The 24703-nt window shown below is 41.4% G+C and overlaps 1 protein-coding gene across 5 annotated transcripts in view; it reads left to right on the top strand.

The window, feature by feature from the left end:
- Nucleotides 1-24703, top strand: part of mpp2b (MAGUK p55 scaffold protein 2b) — a 37552-nt gene that overhangs the window by 6423 nt on the left and 6426 nt on the right. Inside the window, exons 2-6 of one of the 5 annotated variants that reach the window (XM_086196121.1) lie at nucleotides 4695-4777; nucleotides 15773-15873; nucleotides 22673-22825; nucleotides 23091-23246; nucleotides 24329-24556. In XM_086196121.1, coding sequence (XP_086052247.1) covers nucleotides 4747-4777; nucleotides 15773-15873; nucleotides 22673-22825; nucleotides 23091-23246; nucleotides 24329-24556 — 669 coding nt within the window. In that variant the 5' untranslated portion in view covers nucleotides 4695-4746. Of the gene's footprint in view, nucleotides 1-4694; nucleotides 4778-7624; nucleotides 7780-9132; nucleotides 9576-13691; nucleotides 13711-15110; nucleotides 15130-15772; nucleotides 15874-22672; nucleotides 22826-23090; nucleotides 23247-24328; nucleotides 24557-24703 lie in introns of those variants that run through there. The other 4 variants (XM_086196119.1, XM_086196122.1, XM_086196120.1 and 1 more) reach the window with 4 other exon arrangements.

Here is a 24703-nt window from a genome sequence, read left to right as displayed (position 1 = left end):
CTCTTTGCTTCGGATGATGAGGAAACAGTGCAGCAAGTGTGTGATTTATGATAAGACAAAAATGCTCCTTTTTCAAATTAGTAATCTTTGCATGTGTTTTCACTCTGAGCAAAATGTGAATATCATACCAACTTGTTTTTATACAGATTATACCAACATTGGTAAATATCAGCCATAGACGTTGCTAAATATTGGCATATCTGATCATGTAAAATATATGGCATCACTAATAGTAAAAAACACAAAACATTACTAAATATTGCAGTGAAGAAGATGTGCATGAGCTGTCGAGGTCCTCTGAGTTGTTCTTGAGACCGAGGTAGCTAACGATCCCCAAAGTAAGCTGATGGTTGATAATTTACCTTTAGAATGAAATGTCATTAAAACTCAGTCTGTGCTTCGGAAAAAAAGCTGTTTAGTCCCAGTGTTGTCGAGCAGGTTTATTGTGTGCATTAATGTGCATGCGGTGGCATGGCTCAGGGGTAGAGTGGCCGTCTAGCAACAGAAGGGTTGCTGGTTCGATTCTCGACCCCGGTGACCATGTCGAAGTGTCCTTGAGCAAGATGCTGGACCCATAATTGCTCCTGATGAGTAGGTTGGTGCCTTGCATGGTAGCCTCCACCATCAGTGTGTGTGTGAATGGGTGAATGAGATGACACTGTAAAGCGCTTTGAGTGCCGCTAAGGTAGAAAAGCGCTGTATAAAATTGAGTCCATGTGGAGAGTATAATTTACTTCTGTTTTCAAAATCGCTCAACCGTGCAGTACTGACTGGCTCTAAACTATCTTCAAAAGACCTCCAGTGACTGTTTTGATTTGGTACTCATGGTGACTTGGGGGGGAGGGGGGGGGCTGATAGGAGCCTCGAGAGGAAAGGTTGAATGGATTGCTTTCATTTTACTTCAATATTTGCCTGACAGCAGAGAATCTTAAACACTGGTGCCTTCATCAAGATTTTTTAGAGGCCTGGACTGTCAAAAGGTAATTCTTAAAGGTAGATTTCATGAAGCCTCTCAAGTGCTATTCCTTATTAAATTAAAATGTTGGTGATAGGGATTTTATGACTTCTTTTTCACTAAATTAAATAATCCAAAGTTCATGATGAGGTCTTCTGATTAAGCGCTTATGAAATTGTTCTGCTCCAGTTCTTGTAACAGTGTAGTCAGGAACAGCTGGAGGGTTTATTTATGTGCTGTGATCAGGATAAACACAACAGGACTGAAATCAAAGCAAAATTTTTGCTTTGTTTCAGTGCAGACGTCAGCCCTTAAGGTGGTGTCAGAACTAGACGCTGGTGAGTTCTGCCAGCATGTATTTCCTGCCTGTTGTGTTAATGCTACAGTCTGCCATGACGCTGACTTCAAATCATTTTCTCGGAAAAATGCAACTCTGTATGGAAGTATCGCTCAAACTGTTTAATAGATCAGAGTTGAACTCCAACTTATTATTATTTTACGCATTTTCCCTTGTTGCCATGGCAAACCACTGGAGGGGGAAAGCGGCGAGCTGCTCATGGTTGTCTTGGATACGACAGTTTTCCCTTGTAAAGTAATGAGAGGAGCTGAACCTGTGGGAGCACAGGGTTATTTTTAGGCCTTGACGCCAGCCTGGATGTGTGGATTAAGACTTGTTTGGTCGCTGGTGTGTGTGTACGTGTGCATGTGTGTGTGTGTGTGTGTGCGTGTGTTAGTGTACGTTTGCGCGTGCACATGTTTACAGGCTTTAATGCAGCTTCACTGTGGGAACAACTCAACGTGCTTTCCACTTGTTGTGTAAACACCTGGGCTGCCACTTGTGTGGTTGCTCCATGCCTAAATGTGTTTGAAGGTGCATTTTTTTTGTTTTATTCCTCTTTTTTTTTTTTTTTTGCAGCTGCTGTTTCAAAAACCTTCAAGTGCTTTCCTCAACCACTAGACAACTGAGCCTGACCTTTACATTACTTATTCCTAATAGACCCCCTCTGTGAGGAATAGCTATTGAAAACTATTTGGTTAGCAGCATCAAAATTAAGAAATACACACACACGCACACACACACACACACACACACACACACACTCAGCTGGCATGGTCCTCACCAGATTGACACTTAAAAGATGACTGCAGCTCTTTGAATGTGATGTTAAGGCAGCTGTGTTATGGAGTGAGCTTCTTACTTCCTGCAATACAATGAAGATGTTTTGTGTGTGTGTGTGTGTGTGTGTGTGTGTGTGTGTGTGTGTGTGTGTGTGTGTGTGTGTGTGTGTGTGTGTCAGTCACTGTTTCTGGGAGAGCTGACAGAGACAGTGGGGAAATCTCTCAGGGAACAAGACAGCTTTGATATTACTGTAAAGATAGTTGACATCTGCAGCAAAAGTGACCAAGCCTGCAAATACCACTTTGACCTAAAAAAAAGAAAAGAAAAGATCACTTATTTAAATATGAATTAAGAGCTCTTTTACCTCACTGCTAATATTAATCTATTTGATCCTTGATCCTTACTTTGTTCTTTACTGGAAGAAAATACTGCTGATCAGCAAGAAAATGCGACCACTGGTGATGACACCACCATCAGGATTTTAGCTAATTTTTCTCCACTGATGCAGTGACAAAAGAACCCAGAAGAATGTTCAAGTGAAAGAGTATCAGACCATCAATGCTCATTCCTCCCCATCCCTCCAGTGTGTCAGTCCAGCTCTTGCATGGCCAAGCTTTGCTGAAATCGGCTTTGGCTTCTTAGCCGCCGTGTGGTCCCTGCATACTTTTAACAAGCTCTGTCATTTCCCAGTGCAAACATGGGATGCCAGGGATAAGCCGGTGGGACTGGTATGCAGTATTAAGGACCTGATCCGCATAGATCAGTTCTGCAAAACCCCTTCAGCATCAAAGAATGTGTTTCAGTGTCACTCTGGAAGCGGTAATTACCACAGTAAAACTACTGAATCCAACCAAATGGTGAAGGAAGTGTACACCAGTATACATGTTAAATTACACACACGCACACACACACACAGGTGGGGAAGAGAAAGAAGGTGAATGTAAAGTAGACTAATAACTGTGGTCAGGAATCATCAAAGCACACAGTCCACTGAAGATAAGCTAAGGACTTATTGATCTAACAGGTTTTTAAATTAATGAAGCGCATGGAATTTCTCGAGTCATAACACGGATGCTGGAGGTGTGGACAGCAGTGACAGATTTATCACTGATGTCTTTTACATTTTCACCTCTCAATAATCCTCAGGCTTCCTGCATTTTATCGGGTTGATATTTTCGAATATGTAAATAATATATCCTTTTTAAATGAGTTTTTAGTAGGTTCACAATATATAACTTGTAATATCAGTCCATAACCAGTGCTGAAGGATGTGTTGAGAAAATGCTGAGACACATAAGTTGGTACTGCAGTTTCTGATCAAGGAGGAATTGAGATCATTTTCACAGTCAAAATAATGTGCTTGAAGATATCTTTATATCTCTGCTAACTGAGAGAACACATGGTTAAAAAAAAATCTTGATTTAAAAAAAAGTGAGCAGCTCAGTAATTAAATACAAATGCAATTGAAGGAAAAAAATATCATGAGTAGACAGTGCATATTTCTCAAATGAATAACTGTGGAAGCCAAACAGGAAGAGGCTACCACCACTCTTCTTCTACAGTAGCTAGACATTGTCATGGCAACCAGGAATTAGCATCCATGGATACTGTGGTTGCTCCATCATCAGCTGCATGTTTTCGTCTTCTCCATTGTTTCCTGTTTGACCCCCCTCTTTCTATCTGACCTCCCACCTCATGTGTCTTCCTCTACTCCTCCACCTCATGACCAGGCTGTTTGAGGTGCCCCCAACCTCTTCTTGGCTCTTAATTGCTATTTACGGTGTGTATTTCACAAGTGCCATGTCACCTGGCTGACAAGCCATTTTTGGATATCAGGACGTTCTTTTTCTTGCTGCCTGATGTTAAATGGATCAATTAGAGTCAACAGAGATCCTCTCTAAGCCAATGTTAGCTGGCCTGCCCACTCACCTGCTCACTCAATCTTTCCATCTGTTAATAGTATTCTCCACGGACATGGCGGCTACAACTGTTGCCAGGTGTTACCAGAGCAACTGGTTTTGCTATTAATAGGCATTAACAAAGTTACCAGTTGACTGTATGGGGGCTTGTTTCGACACATCGAGGGTGAGCTGCATATATGTCACTGATTGACTAAAAAGGATTATTTCCTTGGTCATGGTGAGGGGTGTGTCATTTGTGAGGCTATGCTATGCTGTAGTCACAAAACGCTTTGCAAACTAAGAGTGAAACAATCTAGGTAGAGATTTGCAATTATAGGAATCACAATAATCCTAAACGACTCACGCCTGTCATTCTTTGTGTGAGTCAGAGTTAACAAACTCGATATTGACAAAGGTCATAATGAAGCTTTCCTATTTAAATATTTGTTCTACTTTTTCATTGCACATTACTCACGAGGGTTGGCTGGCATGTTGGAGCCTTGAATGTACTCCCAGGACACTTTGATGTGTCCTTTGTGAATATTTCATTACCTCTTGACTAGAGGTATGAGGCCTTTTCTCCTTGACTTGTTTCAACTTTAATTCTGCATTACAACTTTGGCATTTATAGCATTTGGCCTTCCAATCCTCACTCAGTACTTCATTAGTGTTTTCAGTGTTTCCCTTTTATCTATCTGTGGATTCTCTTTCATTGCAGTTGACCTAGCAAGATTTGTGGAGGATACCAGGGGGGACCAATTTTTTTTAAAATGCCTGTGGCAACATCCAGTTCTGACTCTGGTAAGTGGCTTGGTTTCATCATGACAAAAAGCATCTGTTTATTTGTCTGTGTGCGTGTGTGTGTGTGTGTGTGTGTGTGTGTGTTGGGGGGGGGGGGGTCAAGAGGAAAGTGGTACTGAATGGTGCGTGGTTATGCCAGTACTCATGACACGTATCATTTCCTATGTTCTAATGTAACGTAATGAGATAGTTGATGATGCACTTAAACTCCAATCCTAGATCAGTCATGCCTCCGAGGACTTTCTGTTGTATGGTTTGCATCTCCCCACTCGCGCATTCCTCATCTCCACTAGTAGTCTGCGGTAATACAATCACTCCCTGCTCTTGCTTGTACACACATACCAATGAACGTTTTCCTTCAGAGACATGGCCCTTTGATGTGGATTGATGACTGATTAAGTGTTATTGAAACTTCAGGGTGGAGGAGACCAAGAGGTGCCTCGCATGATCCCCCCATTCCTCTTTCTAGCAGGGATGCAAGCGTTGGTTGCTTGTCAGTACAGACTTGAATTCTAGAACAACTGTCCCGTGCATTGCCACAAAATTTTACAGGCACTCATTCTTCCCAGATGATGTATCCCATGGAATTTGGTGATACTCGTCAGTATAACCAGTAGGAATGTTTTCTCCTGCTCCAGGTAACCTCTCATTATCACTTATGTCTCCCCTCAGGATGGACAGGAATAACAATGCTGATCACCACTATCACCGTTCATTTTAATTTGTCCCATATTTCTGGTTATGACTAAAAACTAATAATATTCCCTACAACTGTACAATGTTTTAAATGCCAATTAATAAATGTTAGAATGGTGACTATAATGGGGCTGCACGGTGGTGCAGTGGTTAGCACTGTCGCCTCACAGCAAGAAGGTTTCGGGTTCAAGTCCCAGCTCGGGCAAGGATCTTTCTGTGTGGAGTCTGCATGTTCTCCCTGTTCCTGTGTGGGTTCTCTCTGGTACTCCAGCTTCCTCCCACAGTCCAAAGACATCAAGAGGGGACGAGGCTGATTGATACTCTAAATTGACCGTAGGTATGAAGGTGAGTGTGAATGGTTGTTCGTCTCTATGTGTTGGTCCTGCGATGGACTGGTGACCTGTCCAGGGTGAACCCTGCCTCTCGTCCGTTGACGCTGGGATAGGCTCCAGCCCCCCCCCCCGCAACCCTTAATATAGGAATAAGTGGAAGAAAATGGATGGATGGGTGACTATAATGCTCACATATTTTAACTCACTTAAAGCTCAAAGCAGCTGCTACTGTGCTACTGTGTGATTGTACATTTAAGCCTTAGTATAGTAACTAAGTGATGTAACACTAATACCTACATGATATTTTATTATTATTGTAACTCTCAGCCTCAGCAATAGTAACCATGTGCATGTGGACACTTGTGCTTCCAGTTCTATCATACAACAGTGTAGTAGCTTTGGTTTAGCGCTCTACACATGTGCAGTCCCATCTTCTCTCCATTACAGTTGAGGTAGTGTTCTACACCGTTATCAACAATTCATGAAAATGGGAAGAAGTCATATTTGCTGTTTTTTGCTCAAAAGACAAAAAAAGGGTAAAAAGTAGATGCAGCAGAGAGAAGAAGCATTGACAGTCATCATTGCTGTCATCATCTTGTTTTTTGGCAAGCCACCTCGAGTGGCATATTTATTTTGCTTACTTTGCTTACAGTCACAAATTATTGGCAGCTTTGCATGTACACGTACACTATGCAGACCTGTAGTCATGGTTTTAGTTTTTAATGTCAAGATGTTCACTTTAAGAAGGTTAGACTGGATTAGAATTGAGCTCAGTGGTAGTATTTAATAAGTATTCAGTATAATTTAAAACATAAAACAGATATTACAAATCTAACTTGGATTTTCTCATAGTCGTCTGCCCTTGCATTTCCTGTCAACCCGGTGCTGAGGACCCTTGATATAGAGACATAAAAGACTGAAAAGTAAAGGGCCAGTCGTCTGAGACATAAAGAGTCATAGTATATGGCTTAACAGATGGTCAAATCTACAACTCAGAGCATCATGTGGTAATAAACTGCAGGAGTCAGCTCTCAGCTAGAGGAAGAAAAACAGTTTCAGTTGAATTATGTGTGGAATTTTTTTATGTGTAATCATCTGTCAGTCATGGGCTCGTTGTAGATGACATGCCTTTTTGTAGCACAAAGTAAATTGCTTTTCCAAACCAATTCATAATTTTTTTAAATTATTTTTCAAAAAGCAGCATTTTCAGCCAGGCTATTTTTGAACAGGCTTGCAGAAGGTTTAGAGAAGGGTCAGTTCTTAGTCAAAACAATTAGATATTTCAAAACTTCTGACAACAAAAGCACTGATATACATATCCTTGATTTAAGGGCTGAACGGACAAATGTAAATTTCCCTGTATTGTGCATTTACAAAGCTGGCTGTGTTTGTAGCTGTGTCTGTGATGTCAGTCAGGGAGGGTTTATTGCTATGAAACTGTTCCCTACGCACCGCCTCCTTGACCAATCTCCTTCTCACCAGCCAACCCTCTGCTGCTCTTTCCCCCAGTTAACCCCCACAGGGAAGCCTGGAGGAGAATCATCCTGCCTCCTTTTCTTCCTCCTCCCAGAGAAAGCATCATACTTCCCTCCCTCCTCCTTCCCCACTCCCCATACCTCTCTCCCCTTCTTCCCTTTGCTCCTGCACACAACCCTCTTCGCCTGCATTCATTCATGCGGAGGAGAAGACGGTCAGCCAGGCATAGCTTATACACATTCACGTCAAGAGCAGGTGGAGAGGGAGGAAAGATCCAGGAGCTGTTAGGCAGAGGGAGGAGAGAGAGGGAGAGGGAGGGAGAGGGAGGGAGAGATCTCAGTCCGCCTTAGATACAGTATTGGGTGTGTTGCTGTGTGTGTGTGTACTGTAGGGAGGTGTTGTTCACCATGGCTGGCAGCCTGTTTGGAAGGCTCTCCCTGGAGGAGGGTGACTCGGCCTACTCCCTGGAGGGCCTGGAAATCAAGCTGGGGGGAGAAGGTAAGAAAACTGCTCCCTACCTGCTGCTGGGTGTGTGGAGGATACAGGATGGTTGCTGAAGCAGGTCTCCAGGTTTGAGTTTTGTCACAGGTTTAATAGAGGATAGAATACCAATGCAATGTGTGGGTGAGATGAACCGTTGAGTTTGTTTAAACCTCCAGAGTGATGGTGATGAAAATGATCAGAGACAGAATTGGACCCAGGGTAGCATGTGATGTACAGGAATCTGAGGCAGCAGACCACAAAGACGAGAAATGCTACAATAAATGATAGCAAGGTGCTTCTAGATAGTCAAGAAGCAAAATCATATTCACAGTGAAGTCTTATTGTCGACCTGAGAGCCAAAGAGGGCGAGGGACTCCGAGAGCAAAGTTATAAAGTTGTCAAAAGAAGAAGTGCTTTGTGCAAAAGCAAGCCCATGTTTGCAGTAGAGAGTGATAATGCATAGATATTGGCTCACAATATAGAATTGAAAACACCATACAGCCTATTCATAATTGACGGTGGTCATCAATATTTCATGCTGTTGCATACTACAGTAATATCCTCTGAGTGTGAGCCTGTATGTGTTTATGGACTCCTATTTGCTTACATCGTTGACCTGTGCATGTGTCATCGGCTGTGTTAAAGGCATATGTTGAGTACTTTTGGAAGCCATTATTCAAGTAACTATTTTGTGGTATCACTTTAGTGCAGTTAAAGCTAGAAGCATCATTACATCAGTGCCAAGTCGCCTGCATGTCACACAGTATACTGTGTTGCAAGATATCCCCTGCTTTGTAATGTAGCTTGACAAGACAGCATGACAGCCATAATGAATCACATTTTCTGTCAAAGTGCTCGCATCCTGTCTATCAGTTCTGTGTGTTTTTGTGTGTGTGTGTGCGCGCTTGTGTGTGTGTGTGAGAGAGAGAGAGAGAGAGACAGACAGACAGAGAGGATACCTCCAGTGCATTGTACATTCATGATGAGTAAGGAGGTCATTCATATGCAACAGTGTTCTGATCAGAGACAGCACGTTTGAAAGTGTCAGACTTGCAACCTTCAAATAACTCTCTGGCTCTTTCACTTTCACCCCCTGTACACACACACACACACACACACACACACACACGTGCGCATCAATACCAACATTATGAACATATGCAGTACATACTCCTCTCATCTAACTCTTTTGCTATCAGAGGAATGATCTGTGTGGACTTCTGTGCTAATGAACCCATATTCATATACAGATGTTGGATCATTGAGTAAAGTGTGTTGGTTGGATTAGACTGTCAAAGGTAATTGCTGGGTTTCAAGAGAAATTGACAATTTAGTTCTGTTCTGGCTCAGGGTATTGGATGATAACGTGGTGACACCGGCAATTATTCCATCCATATCATACTCTGACAGTGTCTATTTGTTCTGTCATTGAATGCTGCAGGGGGAAAAGGATGAAGAGTCAAAGTCAAAATGTTTGCCGCCCAATAACGCATTGAGTCGGTTAACTTGTTTGTGGTAGTGTCTCTGAAATCTTCACATGAATTTATTTCTCGTCCAGACTCTTTGTGGTCCTGGGGCGTTGTGATGGGAGCTGCTGTCCGTTTGAGAAATGTCAACAAATATCACAACTGTTATCTCTATTGTGACCTTCAGCCAGCTAATAAGACGATCCAGTGTGCACCCATATCACGCCAGCATGGAGCAAGTATCACCATGGTGATGAAATTGTTCAAATGGCAGCTTCAAAGTCCCCTGTCGTCCTGATTGGCCATCCGAAGTTCATATGAATTCATCCCAATAAATCATTAAAGGTATATCAGTGATTCTAACCCCTCTACACTTTCTGTGTGAAATTCAGAGATTATTTTGTCTCCTCGCTGTTTGTGTTCAGTCTAGCGGGCGCGTCCAAGCTTGTGCGCTGCTTCTGCAATTCCTCCTCTTGTCCTCGCCCAGGAGTAACGATGCTACACCCTGATACCAATGAAATGCATAGGAAATATCAGAGTTTTTACTCTGCAGAAGAATGATATTTCAGTTGTTAGGACGGACCTTTTGTTCTTTCCTTACATGTCTTTGCTTGTGTTACATTCCTCTCAAGATTCATACCCAATGATTTGTCAAGATACCTAATTACAATCATTTTCACAGATATTGCAGTTGCGATATGTTTTGCAATGTAAGAAGGCATTTTCATTCTTATGTCAGTCTTATCATTTTGGTTGAAAAACAGAAAAATAATAGCGTGTGGGATTTTCATTTGGGTTTTTTTTCAGTCTGCGGAATGCCAGTTGAAGGCTGGGATATTTTTACTGTACTACAGTACATATTTAGAATGTTTTTTTGGCACACATTTATCCTTTGATAAATATCGCAGGTCTTATTTGGATATTACAGAGCTGTTTGAGTGTGTCATGAAGATGTGAAATGCAAAAAAAAAAAAAAAAAAAGAGGTCGTTTTGATCCTGCACTTTCATTTTAAAGGACATGTATTTCCCAAGATGCACATCCAGTCATAGCATGGCATTGTTGCTAAACCTCAGTCACTCCAGCATTTGTCAGAATGCTGAAATACAAATAAAACACAGAATACATGAAATACTGGCTCTCTTACGTGTATAATGAAGTGCATGGAGGCTGTTGAGTGTGTTAGGAAGGTCGTTAATGTAGTGATACTGTCAGTTTGTTGTTATGCCAGTTTTTTGAAGGGCTGAGTAAGTGCTACTGATACAATATTCAGTCGGTATCCACTGGTACATCCACCTATAGTTAGAGTTAGATTTCTGAAAGTTGCACCTACTTTGCACTTTTTTGGTTAGTTCTTTCGACAAAGGCTCCTAATTGAATCTGTTTTAGAGGGAACATTTTTTCACCTGACCTGCTGATCATGTTGGTTGAGCATTAGAGAGTTCTCATGGAGATATTCTATGACTTTTTATTCTGTCTATGGTCCCCACTGCGCTACTTTTAATTATCTACTTTTGAGTTGTTGAAATGTGTTGTGATTCGCCATTAAGAATAAAAGGTGTGTCCTGAGGTTAGACCAGTAGAGGGCCGATGCACTAGGTCACACAGTGATTTGATACGAAAATGAATTCCATTATTATGTTCCCAAGTCATGATATGATGGCCAAAGCAAACAGATGCAGCTGCCTTAATTGATGTTTGTGTTGATTTTACTGTGGCTTGTTTTGGAATGTAAAGTTAATCGTCATAATCAGTCATATTTATCAACAACTGCCATGAACTCCTAAGAATCGACAATGCAGGGAATAAAAGCATGTTGCAACACAGGCACTTCTTGTCTTTCTGTTGACGTTTCCATTTAAATTTCACGTGCAGATTCAATCAGTGGTTCTGGACTCACCCACCCTCCTACACAAACGCTATGATGAAACATGTTTCTGTTTTCTTATTTACATCTATTTACACTTTTTTTTAATCTACTTTAATTTTCCACGTGGACTTTTCATTTTAGTCATGACCATGGCTGTAGAAATTCGCTGGTTCAATAGTTCAGAGGATTCGAAAGATTTATTTACCATTTTCACCCCTACAGGTACAAAGGAATTACTGAGTGAATCTCCCTCAGTCAGGGGCGTGGAGCCCGTGGCCAGGTCAGGTTGTATCCACTTATAGATCCCCGACAGAAAATTAACTTGATAGGTGGTCAGATATTTAATCTAGTCCTTTCCTCTGGGCATCACAGTGATGGGGTTTGGCAAAACTGGCCTATCCAGTTGACTTCAACTTCTGTTGTACATTATGTTCATTTAAGACACTATATTTGGCTTCAAGTTTCAGTTGAACATGACTCAGCTCCTGTGCAGTGTTTTGCTGTCTATAATTATGCGAACCAGATAAGAAGTATTCTTTTGAAGGCCAGCCTGCACAAGCTACAAACAAACACACACACACGCGCACACACACACACACACACACACACACACACACACACACACCACCTCACATAACCCTCAGATTTACAGTCTAATATTGTGCGTTTGTACATATTTGAATGTTTGATCAAGTGAAGTATTTAATGTTAGCCTAGACAGCCTCGTATAGATGTGTTATCTCTCACTCCTGCCTTAAAAGACATGAATTTTTAACTGAACTGGGCTCAGCTTAATAAATGGGTTTGATGGTGCATTCACATTAATTGTTCCAAGGTACGACTGTCTGACTTAAAGCTCTAAGTGTGAGGCGGACCACCCAGGTGAGCTCTAGACAATTTCAGGGGAGGCTCATTGAAGGGAGGTTAGTCATTTAGGGTCGTCGTGTAGAACAACCTTGTCTTTGATTTTGTGTTTAAAAAAAAAAAAAAAAAGATTAAGAGACACAGTTGGGAGAAATTTATTGGTGTTCCTATTTTCTGAAGTCAGGAACTAAATGACTCAGGATAGACTTGTTGTCATGTGTTGGTGTAAAAAAGCAATATTAGCTTGGGCTCAAATAACATGATCTGATACAGGCATCCAAGAACAAAACTAGAAATAATGTGAGGAGGAGTACAGGGCACATCTTTTTTAGAGCTTTATAGAAAATCCCTGATTCAGTATTTATATTTTTATATCTCTCGAATAGCCTACCACAGTTGGTGTAGCTCTACAAATGCATGCCTACACTGGGTGCACTTCAAGCAGCAGGCACAATCAATTTCTGCAGGAATGTTTCTAGTTTACTCATTAACTACAGAAGTTTACGAGTGTTCATTATATGGAGGTGAATGTTCCAGCTGGGAGAGAGTTACAGTGAAATCTTCAGTCTGCTCTTGACAGTCATTTTAATAAGAAAGATATACAGCCACATCAATTGGCTGGAGTGTTTCCAGGAAACAAAAAGCATATTAATGAGTGTTTGGAGAGAAAACACAGGTACAGCATCCTGTCTGTGACGATGCAGATTTTTATTAAGGAGTCATTCTGCCCGCTGAAAACACTGACCTTACACATTAACAGCATCCTGGTTCATCATTTGCAGATCTTTGCAGGATTTGACTTTCACTGTCCTTGGAAAGTGAAATAATATCTGTGTTATGGATGTTTAGCTCATGTTGTAGATTGAAGGGTGCTTTTAAGAAAAAATCAAATAAGGAACTTGTTCACCTTTGTTGCACATCTTTGTATTTTAATACGCTACTGAGCTAAGTGGTTTAAAGCAGTATGATAGTGAGAGATTTGTGATTTTGTTGGTAGTTGGTTGTGAACTTGATCAGCCTTTAACACACTCTGCTTGTAGGGGTCTGTCTCTTTCCTCATCAGGACATCTGTCTACTGAAATTGGTCCTTATTTACAGTTTAAGACCATCCATCCATGTATCCATCCATTTTCTACCGCTTATCCTGTTAAGGGTTGTGGGGGGGTGGGGGTGGAGCCTATCCCAGCAGCCTTTGGGTGAGAGGCGGAGTTCATCCTGGATGGGACGCCAGTCACACATAGAGACAGACAACCATTCACACTCACAGTCAATTTAGAGTATCAATCAGCCTCGTCCCCTCTTGATGTCTTTGGACTGTGGGAGGAAGCTGGAGTACCAGAGAGAACCCACACAGGCACAGGGTTCCCCTGGCTGAGCAGAGCTGCTGTAAGGCGACAGTGCTAACTACTGCACTACCGTGCCGCTCAGTTTTTTTTTTTTATTGGTGTCAGTGAGCCAAATATTATTTGGGGTGGAAAAAGTCAGGGCCATACTCCTCTGTAGCTAAGACCACACAAAAACACCAACGCATCTGTCTTCCACACCTCTTGTGTGCTCCACCCTCCCTCAGTACCTCTCTCCCTCGTCCTCTGGCTCCCTAACCGCCACTCCATAGCAACAGAACAACCTTCACTAAATGCTGGGTAAGAGGTTCATGTTCCCCTGCTGTGCTCTAACCACAAACAATAACAGCACAGATTGTTTGGCTGCCTCCATGACATTGAGTTTAATTGGAACTCTCCTTGGAGGTGAGTGTGCACTCAGATGAGACTTTAAGAGACAAAAGCACCTTTAATTTGGTTTCCTTGTGATTACCTGTCCTCTGTTGTCACCCTCGCAAAGAAACTAAATGTTAGGATGTGATATTGTAGGCCTCCTGAGTTTATATTTGTAAAAATCTGCTCAATGTTGACAAGGTAGCTTTTCACCTTCATGTTTTCTCTCAGGATGTAAATAACCAATGTTTACCTGGTTTATTGTTGTCCAACTGGGAGTGAATTCCTTGATATGTTTTCTACTCAAATGAAGTGGAAGCTTAGCAGTGAATTGCTGTGTATTGAGAAAAGACGAGACATGGCACAAGGTTTTTGTGCTGCATGACGTATAGTTTCTCTGGTTCTGCACACCAGTCTTTCTTTTGTGCTCCGAAGCTCCTAGCTGCGAAATGGATTCTCTGCTGGTATCAATTTACAGTGTGTAGTATCGAGAATTGAGAATTGCTGAAGCAAAAAATGACTTCTGACCGAGTTCTCACCTGTAATGGCTCAGGATGAGAAAAGTTCTCTAAGTATATCACAATGCATCAGCATGCTATAGGAGACAGGAGCAAGACAAATACTGCTAGAGATACAAGTCAGGACTTTCTGCAGGCTCATGCGAGAGATAATGGATTTGACTGCAGTGATATATGAGAAATTGAAGAAAAGGTTACTTTAAAAAGAAAGTTAGATCTAGGTACCCTATTTATAATTCTGCCATTCAGATCTTTTCCTCTGTAAATGTTTCAAATGAATGGCCGCTTCTGTTGTCTTTGCTTTTGATGCATGTGAGAAAAAATTATAACAAAGAAGCCCATTTATCTATAAACGTGTGAAGAAAGGCAGCAAGACCTACGAAAGAGGGCAAGTTGGATTTTTAATCATGTCTATGAATAATAGAACAACCCCAGGCACACTGCACTGGAAAAATGGGCATTATTCTCTAGTCACACCTCACTGTTCCTCTGTGACTTCCACATAATGACAGTATCACAGATTACCATCTTAATCCAAGTCAGGACTGTTCCTTTTCAGCAACCTTGATGCACTGTGCAGGATCAGTGGTCAGTTTGATTCTGATTGATGGATTGAAGATTGTGGCAGTAAAAGCAGAATGAAAAGAAACGTAATCACATTAAAACAGCACAAGTAGAGAGAAAGTTGTGAAAAATATTAGATACAAATTACCAGAGTGAAGCAAAGATGAGCTGAAATTGGGGAAACCGCCGACGTGGCAGCAACACCGTTGTGCAGTTTTGGTGATTAAAGAGAATTATGCAGGACCTGTAAGCTGAGCCTGCTGGTCTGATTTTCTCTGCCAGGCGCAAATATGGCAACTCCCCTGCTGGAAGAGAGTTGGTGTTCGAGAGAAAATAGACAAGAAACAAGTCTTTGCTGTGGAAGCCTCTTGTAATTACTGAATTTACTTATCAAATTATTGAGAGTGAGAGCGGAAGGGCTGTGTAATCTTAAAGGGTGTCTCATCTTTTGGCTCCGTTTCCTCTATGGCTTTTATCTTTTCATCATTTCCTGCATGATAGCCAGGATGAGAATAGGGCAACTTCTCTTGTGTTTGACAACATGATTAACATTGACATACAGTAAAGTCCATTAAAATCTAAAACCTCTTTTCAATTTTGCAAAACAACTTTGCAGAGCAACTGAAACATGATTGTTTATTAAAACACGCATGTGGACTGGAAAGATATTTACTCTGTCAGCAACTTTGTCGACTGGATTTTGTTTGTGTGTGCGGTAGAAAGTGGAGATCATGAACAGACTTAAAAGGACAGACTGAGAGAGGTGAATTTGCTTTGGAGAGGATGTAAGGGAGCTCCCACTCCTTCTCCCTCCTCACCCGGATTCTCTTTTTACTTCAGCATCCTCACTATCAGCCACTAATGTGGAGTAAATGTGCTCTCTCTTTCAGTTTTGTGCTTATTCCTTCCTGTATAGATATAGGGAAATAAAGCGTGATAAATCTGTTATCTTTGTGTGTGTGTGTGTGTGTGTGTGTGTGTGTGTGTGTGTGTGTGTGTGTGTGTGTGTGTAGCCATGCATCAGGCCTTGGACACACTCAGTGACAGCACGAGCTCTACAACTGCCAATGACCTGGACCTCATCTTCCTCAAAGGCATCATGGAGAGCCCAATGGTGAGACACTGTACAGCAGAATGTGTGTGATGATTAAGTCTGACTCGTCCCGTTCATGCGTCTCATCTGTTATCTTTACCTACACATGCTGCTTTCCATTCCACAGCTCATCACAGCCCTGTTTGACCTACATTGTATGTACCTAACAACTGCTTCCACAGGAACGTCCCCACTGTTGCTTGACATCCTTGGTGAGGTTGCGCTAATATTTACTGTCTGAAAATAGCCTGTGTGTTGCATTTACGTGTTGTCATAGGAATTAAAAAAACAAAAACAACAACAGCAGCAGAGAACAAACACAGAAGGGCCTTCATTTCAATTTGTTTTCCTACTCTGAATTTCTGCTAAAAGAATTGAAAAGCGCCATGCCAATTAGGCAGCCGAGCTAACAAGACCTGAACCTGATTCTTAAACTTTGCCCCAACCTCAGCGTGACCTGCTGAGTAGTGACCATTAATTAGATGCATTCTATGTATTTTGTTGAATAATAAAAAAAAAAGTGGGCACAGTGTTGAGAGAAGCTGGCAGGGCTGAGGTGTGAATGTTTTTTTTCCAAAGAAAGTACAAATATTCTCAGACACAGTACGATGCCCCGCACTTATGCTGTAGTGGTGAAGTAAAGCAGAACCTCCAGAGCCCCATGACGTGAACAGGAGTAAATCAATTTGAGCTGAACTCATTCGCTTTGCTGCATTTGCTGACATCCATCTTAAATCTATTGCAAACTCCTGTGAATGATGTTTCTCGATTAGAAAATGAATGCGGTTTCACAGGCCCCCCACCCCAGGGTGAGAACAGGAGCACCCAGCCCTGACAGAGGAGAGGATGCTCACTGCGCAGCAGATAAGATGCCGTTACCATTAGTTATTATATAAATATATAAAAGTCATGGCACACAACAGTGGACTACCTCACAGGCTCAGAGCTGATATAAAACTGTAGATGACATGTCAAGCCATTTTCAGCACTTGATATGCAGATTTTTAGATATTTCGAAATAGTAAATGGGCTTCATTTATTAAGTGAGGCCTTTCTCATGCATAGTGGTGCTTGAAGTGCTTTAGAGCATTGACTCTTCACCCATTCACACAAACAGACTGATGGCGGAGGCTACCGTGTGAGCTGCCCACCAGCTCATTAGGAGAAATTAGGGGTTGGGAATCTTGCTCAAGGACACTTGGACATGATCCATGGAAGCCGGGGGATCAAACCAGTAGCCTTCACATTACTCTCCTTTGCGGAGCTGCTTCTGGCTTCTCTGCTCCTGGAGAGAAAAAGTCAATATTAACACCAGCATCAGTGTGTTTCGTCCCAGTAAAGGCATATCCTTTAGTTTACAGCTCACGAAACAATTTCCTGTACATAGTTTAATTTTAAAATTGTAATACCATGATTTGCTCCTGCTTTTCATAAATAAGCACATAATGCAGAAAAAGAAACCATTGTTTTCACAGAGATTTGCATTTTTAAAATGATCAAAACTTAAAAGTCGAACCCTTTTATTACATTTAAATTGTAAATTTCACTTTGCAGTAATTATTCAAAAAAAGAAGAAGAAGATGAAAATCATCCAGTTCAATCACATTTCCATTTTAATGGTCCTGCTTCATTATTTTCTCATAAATTGAAAATGTAAATTACAGAAGCATTTGGTTTTCAGAGGCAATCTCATGGTTCACAAGCAGCAAAATTCAGATCAAACCCCAAATATAAAGAGACTAACAGTGGCTTCACAGCTCTCCTACCACATCAGCAGTCTCATCACTCGCACTGTTTTTACTTGTTAAGTTTGATTCCAGAAGCTTTAAGCAATTTCAGCACTTTTCTTTTTTTGATCTTATTTAAACAGGACGCGAACATCATAAGGGATTTGATTTTTGAAGTTCAAACTTGAAAATCAAAGGAAGCAAAATGGGCAGTGATGGTAGTCATTAAAGACGGCTCGCCCCCTCCTCTCTTCCACTTAAAGTAGAGGTGGACAAAGTAGACGAGGCTAGACATCTGTGGAAAGGGAGAATCCACTGCTTTGTCTGTGTGTGTGTCAGTTAGTGCTGATGATAAATGTCGCCTCACGGTGGGTGATATGGACTCAGAAATGGCTGCAGGGTTCGTTCCTCTTCCGCATCGGTGCCGTCATTTGACGCGTCGGGTGACGGAGTTGGTGCACTCGCTCAGGTCAGCAACTGCGAATAGAAACGGCACCTAACCTCTTTGAAAACTGTCTTTACGACGGGAGAGAAAAGTTAAGTTTATGCTTTGAAATATTTTTTTAGAAAGGCAAGTGACAAACCAATATTTACTCACCAAAAAAAAGAAAAGATTTTTGATACACCATTTAAAAAAAAAAAGAACACGGTTGATTCAGGTTTCACCCAAATGTCTGACCTGTTACAGCAGGCAACTGGTGTGATTGATTTTGTCAGAGTCGATCAGTTGAACTCAATGGCCGACATACAGTATTCTCTTAGACGTACATAGTGTGAGCCTTTTTTGTTTTGTTTTTTGCTGTGAGTGCCTTGCAACAAGATTTAGCGGAGCAGCGCAGAAGAAATCTTTCCCTCTATGGGACCATTAACATTTTTATTATTTGTATTCCTGTCAGTCATACTAGCAACAAAGTATGTCTCTTGCCAATCAGAGCGAAAGATTACAAGCTAGTCTGCGAGTAGCACAGTTCTCCATGATGAATGTGACAGCTTGACACGTACGGGGGGAGCGGCAACCTCTGTGATCATCAACGAGTAGCAGCCATTTTTTTTTTTTTGCTCTTGAAATAAAAACAACAGAATCCCGTTTGAATGTTGTGCTTTACCGTTGGTTTAGAAGTGTGTTTACTTCATGAAGATTTGTAGAAGTGCTTTTTTTTGGTTCACATCCACTGTATTTGTAGAAACAAACAAATTACATTTTTAAACTTCATTTGAAAAAACATATATTCACATATTTATCATACATAAATGGCTTGTATTTGCGCTCTTCATGCTGCGTCGCCTTTTTGGACAGTTTTAAACTGTACTATTAGAGTGAGACAAAATACAATTCTAATGTGCAAATCACTTTTTAATCAATTTTTTATTATTTAATTTCTAATGGCTTATCACATCGCTTTTTGTTTTTGATGGAAATAATCAGTTTGCTTCGCTGAAAAAGTAAAGTGCAACGTCGCTTTACTACGTAGTTTAATAGCTCAGCACTCCAAAACATAGACTGACAAAAAAAAAGAAAAAGAAAAGATGCCATATCCAGTGTGACATCATTCACTGGTTTGTAGACTCCTGCTATGAGGCCTCTAGCAACAACAAGGAAGCCACTGACCAAAGCATATCCCCTTTATCATCTATTTCACTCCAAACGGGACCACAGTTTATACAATGTCATTCAAAAAAGAAGACAAGTAACTGAAACGTACTCCCAGAGCTTTAGGAAATTCTTCTTTTGCTTTTGAGCATTCATTTTCTTTTCTTTGAGCTCTGGGATGCACTGCTATTTTTATTTTATTTCAGGTTTGGCAATGTTATGATGTTGGATGCCTCAGTAGAGACCAAACATGGCGCATGTTTGTCCTCTCCGACTGGATTAGGCTGTCTTGAAGTGGCTCCAGCTGATTGCCAATGGCTTTCAAAAACAAAAATACCCTCTCTCTCTTCATACCAGTCACAACTAGTTCTTCACATTAACATGGAGAAATGTGATGCACTTATAATGAGCTCAGCAGCGACCGAGCATCGTTTCTGGGTTTCCTTTTCTCTAAGTTGCGTGTTCTCTCTCTCTCTGTCAGCTGATGACATCTTCCCCTTCCAGTTTTTTTTTTTGTTGTTGCTATGAGCAAGGAAAAAAATTCTTATAGAAATTGTAATTTTTTTTTCTCGAAATAACAGGAGGAGGAGGCATACTTATATGCAATGGTGTACCCAAGGAAAAAGTATTATGATGCAGTTCATGCCATCAAATTCACTTTTTGGGTTTTCTTCTCGTTAGTATGCGTGACCACATTTTGTTATTTCGTTTTGTTGCAATCTGTACGATGACAAAGACCTTCTTTCTTATCTTTCTAACATTGCTCAGCAGTGTTTATCTGAGTTTCACTGAGGTAGACGCTGTGTTTGTGGCTATAAATCACATTATGATGCTTTCATTGCTCGGACTCAAGCTGGAGATAAAAAGCTGTGCGGCATCATTCAGTATTTCAGAGGCAGTTCAGTCCAGGATATTTGGAGATGAACTGTCTACACGGAGCAAAACGGAGTAGTACATCAAGTCTTCCATTTTGCAGAGAACAGAGCCTGTTCTGCCCATTCTGATCTCTCTCGCTCTCTCTCTCTCTCTCTCTCTCTCTCTCTCTGTCTGTCTGTCTCTCTCTCTCTCACACACCACCCTTGTTTTTTTTTAATAGAGATTGATTTCTCCCCTGCGGGAAACAGCCTATGTATGCATGCGTGCTCATGTGTAAGAGCTTGACAATGTTGTTTGTTTACGCCGGTCTTTGGTGTCACCGGTGTATTTATGAGACTTCTAATAAAAAATTAATCTGCCAATGTGAGCTGTTAGTAAAGACGCCTCGCTGATGGATGTGAAGAAACGATTTCCAATATCGGAGTCACTCTTGACCTCGTGGTGGATCTATTCACAATTAACAAGTTATCATTCTACGTGCAGAGAGGGAGATGTTTAACGGAGGGAGCAAACAACCCTGATTGTACACTGCTCATTTTATTGAGCTGAACTTGTTGCACCACATACACTAAAGAATGATACAATCTGCAATTCCATAATGAATTAGACCCACAATGAGCTCGTACTGAGAAAAGGAGGTGTCATAGCTTATTATAAGATAAATGTGGCGCTGACTGGATGCTGTACCTGGGTTATTGAGGCATTTAGGGAAGCTAAGTGAGCTGACACTTGATTTTAGTCATTCACTGAAGTGTTCCCATCACTGTTCAAGTATATGATACTGTTAGGTCTTTGAAAAATTCTGCCTAGTAACAAATTCTATATAAAACACCTTCTAAAAAGCCAATTCATTATGTGTCAAGTGGTGAAAACTTATCAAGTGTTCTCTGATTTCGCTGAAAGGGTGGCAACAAAAATCAGACATAAAAGCTGGTTATCTTTCATATATAATGTAGCACTTAGTACTTGCTGTGAAATAACAGCATGATATGAGAGAGGGCGTGTAGATTTATATAGGAGCTGTTGGACATGGACTGAATGCTAATGTTGCAACTGCTGTTTACATTTCTTAAGGAACATTAACCGCTACTGATGATCATCATTGGTGATGACATGATCTCCCACCATCAAGGTTCACCTGAGATACACGAGCCTGTAATTATATAAGGTCAAGTTACTTTTTCACAACGGAGAAAAGAAATACATCATGAATATCGCAAGCCAACTCAAACCGCAGGTTTAACTTGCTGACAGTGCAGAGCTTATTAAGAAACGTCTCAGTGGAGAGGAAAGATTAGAAGTCTCCTAATTACAATGGAGAGGGATTTTAAAGCCACACATTGAAATGTTGACTCAATTATCGACTGCCTGCAGTTGTAATGTAAAATTAACAGTATATTTGGACCGGAGCTGCAAGACTTAATCAGTCAATCAAAAGGAAATTAAATTCCAACTATTTTGATAATCAATAAATGATGTTTTTTTTCTCTGTCTTTTTTCAAGTAAAAATGTCAAACATGACGTATGGCTGGTCCCAGACTGAAATATCAGCAGTAGCATTTTTTTTTTGTTATTTATGTATTATTAAGTATGTATTATATTTATGTATTCTTAATATGTAAGAGCTTTGGATCTCTGAATGGGAAACTGTGATGAGATTTTTGAACTTTTGTCTCGAAAATTCCCATTGACAATTTATTGTCAATACAATCAACATTTCAAAGATGCACCATTTTCATTGATTAATAGTGAAATATTGGCAGATTCATTGACGATGAAAAATAGGTTTTAGTTTCCATACTTATTACTTGTAATTTTGTGGCTAAGAATGCAACCGATACATTTAAGGTGACAATCATATTCCTGTTCAAAGCTATTCAGTGTTGAGCATTCAGTCTCATGACGGAAGTGTCCAGGCCAGCGCTGTCAAAGAGCCAGACACTGACAGCTTGTCCAGCAGGTTACAGAGAATATTGCCAGAACACAAAATGAAAAGAAAGCAGAATTGAAGCTCTTCATCGTATATGCGAGTACTCTATGTGAAAGTAGCTTTATCTGTAAAGATGTGTTTGTATTTAATCCAATTTGTATTGTTGTGTGGGACTTTGTTCATGCAGCGGTGCATGTATTTGTGCATGTGCACTATTTCCCATCTCAGTGGGGACTCTTCCTCTCTTCCGCTGCAAACAAACATTGTGGCTAGTAGTCGACCCCACAAGAGAAATCCTCAGCGGGATTGAATCATCAAAACCAAGACTGCTGGGTTTAGTGGTACAACTAGTTATATTGTAAATAAGTTAATCGACACGTGATTTGGAAATCTGTTGATCTCTAGCTAAGTTCTCTTGGCTTTTATATGGTGTTTGTGTTCTTTTGTGGAAAAACAGGGAAATCCCACCCGGGCTGTGTGTTTGTCATGGCAGGGGTTGCTGTTATTATTGTTGGTAATGGTGCCCTTTGCTGTGTGACCGAAGCAGAACAAACACTTTCACAGGAAGCGGAAAACACACCATTACAACACAACAAGATGTGGTTTTACTCAGGCAGTTGAATGTACAATGTATTGTTTTGGAGTCCTGGCACTGGCGAGGAGAATCACATATGTTATATCGTCATCAAATCCCAGGCTCATGAGCGGTTTGAGGAACCCAAGCTCGAGGCAGTGAGGGAGAACAATGTGGAGCTGGTCCAGGACATCCTCAAGGAGCTCGGCCCGCTTGCAAACAGGAGCCAAGCAGCCGACGAGCTTGTCCGCATTTTAAAGGAGCCCCACTTCCAGGTCTGGTGAATATTGCTTGTTTCTCACAGTAAACTGTAATGAACAGGCATTCAGGCTAACACTTTGATTACTTTTCAGAGAGATGTTCATGCTTAATAGTGCATGTTGTGCCAGCATGGATTTAATTGATTTTGTGCTACAGTAGTTAATGGCTTTCGCTATGCGCAGGCCCTGCAAATGAGCTCAGACCACACCATCTAATCTGTGAGGTATAGCATGACTCTATTGTCTTCATCATCATCACCAGTATTTCTGTCACCTGTAGTCCCTCCTGGAGACTCATGATTCTGTGGCATCCAAAAATTATGAGACTCCTCCCCCCAGCCCCTGTGCCTTCATGGATGCAGCCCTCAACAACCAGCCTGTGCCCCCTGATGCAGTCAGGATGGTGGGCATCCGTAAGGTGTCTGGTGAGCACCTGGTAAGTCTATTCCGTGAACATGCTACCTATTATTTTCACCGTGGCAACAGAGAATAACCCATCCATTCACAACCGTAATTTTTGAATGTGCACAATTCTTTAGGAATTAATAAAGTTCAGTGTTTTGTGAGCAACACGTGCACTCAGCACGTGACACATTTTTTTGTTGCATTTTTTTAAAAGAGAAAAATGCCAGATTTATGCAGCTGCATAGTACAAAATGGTGAGGATTTATGTGCAGTTGAACTTAAAAAACTTGCCAGTTGCTGTAATGTCTCACTTTCTTCCAACCATGTCTCTGCCAGCTGTTTCACAATCATAAATCTAGTGACAGAGAGAATGAGCCCAGTGTTTTTTAAGGGACATTTCAAGCTTTTCTTTAGTCGCTGCAGTTTCAGAAGTGATTTTTTTTGTTTAAAGGGATAGAGGAGGGCGGCGCGATGGTGCAATGGTCAGCACTGTTGCCTCACAGCAAGAAGGTTCTGGGTTGGAGCCCCAGCTCAAGCATAGGGTCTTTCTATGTGGAGTTTTCATGTTCTCCCCGTGCCTGTGTGGGTTCTCTCCAGGTACTCCGGCTTCCACCCACAATCCAAAGACATCAAGAGGGGACTAGGTTAATTAACCGTAGGTGTGGCTGTGAGTGTGAATGGTTGTCTGACTATATGTGTTGGCCCTGCGATGGACCGGTGACCTGTCCAGGGTGAACCCGGCCTCACACCCGAAGGCAGCTGGGATAGGCTCCAGCGCCCCCGCGACCCTTAACAGGATAAGTGGTAGAAAATGGATGGATGGATGGGATAGAGGCACTTTTCAAAACCAGTACTATGTCAGATTTGATGGATTTGATCACGTGAATAGAAAAGCATCGGAATATCTCAGCAAAAAATTATATTTATGAAAAAAAAAAGAGCAAATGAAAACAAGTGAGGAAAAACAAAATGTGAGATGCTCAGTCTCACGCCCCAGCAGCTTTGGGTTTGTTGCACTGCTTTGGGTAAAGGGTTCTCCCTGAATTGTGTGTTGTTGCATTTTGCTTGAATGGTACAAATGTGTGTATTACAATTGGACTCCTGTACATTCAGGGAGTGACATTTCGAGTTGAGAGTGGCGAGCTGGTGATCGCCAGGATCCTCCACGGTGGTATGATTGACCAGCAAGGTCTCCTCCATGTGGGCGACATAATCAAGGAGGTAAATGGCAAGGAGGTGGGCAACGACCCCAAAGTGTTGCAGGAGATGTTGAAGGAGGCGAGTGGCAGTGTGGTGCTGAAGATCCTGCCCAGCTACCAGGAGCCACACACTCCAAGACAGGTCAGTCAGTTATGTCACACACACTAAAACTACACATCCACGTATCTACCCTGTATGTGTATGCTAAGACAAGATCAATACGTGTCATTGGGGTGTTTTGGATGACATCACTACAGTAGCTTACATTCCAGCTTTGTCACTTATCCA

Source organism: Aulostomus chinensis, chromosome 23, assembly GCF_037954235.1.
Source record: "Aulostomus chinensis isolate RoL2024-O1b breed Wild chromosome 23, RoL_Achi_v1.0, whole genome shotgun sequence".
NCBI lineage: Eukaryota > Metazoa > Chordata > Actinopteri > Syngnathiformes > Aulostomidae > Aulostomus > Aulostomus chinensis.
The sequence above is the reverse complement of the archived record's forward strand: the minus strand, read 5'-3'. Positions and strand labels throughout refer to the sequence as shown.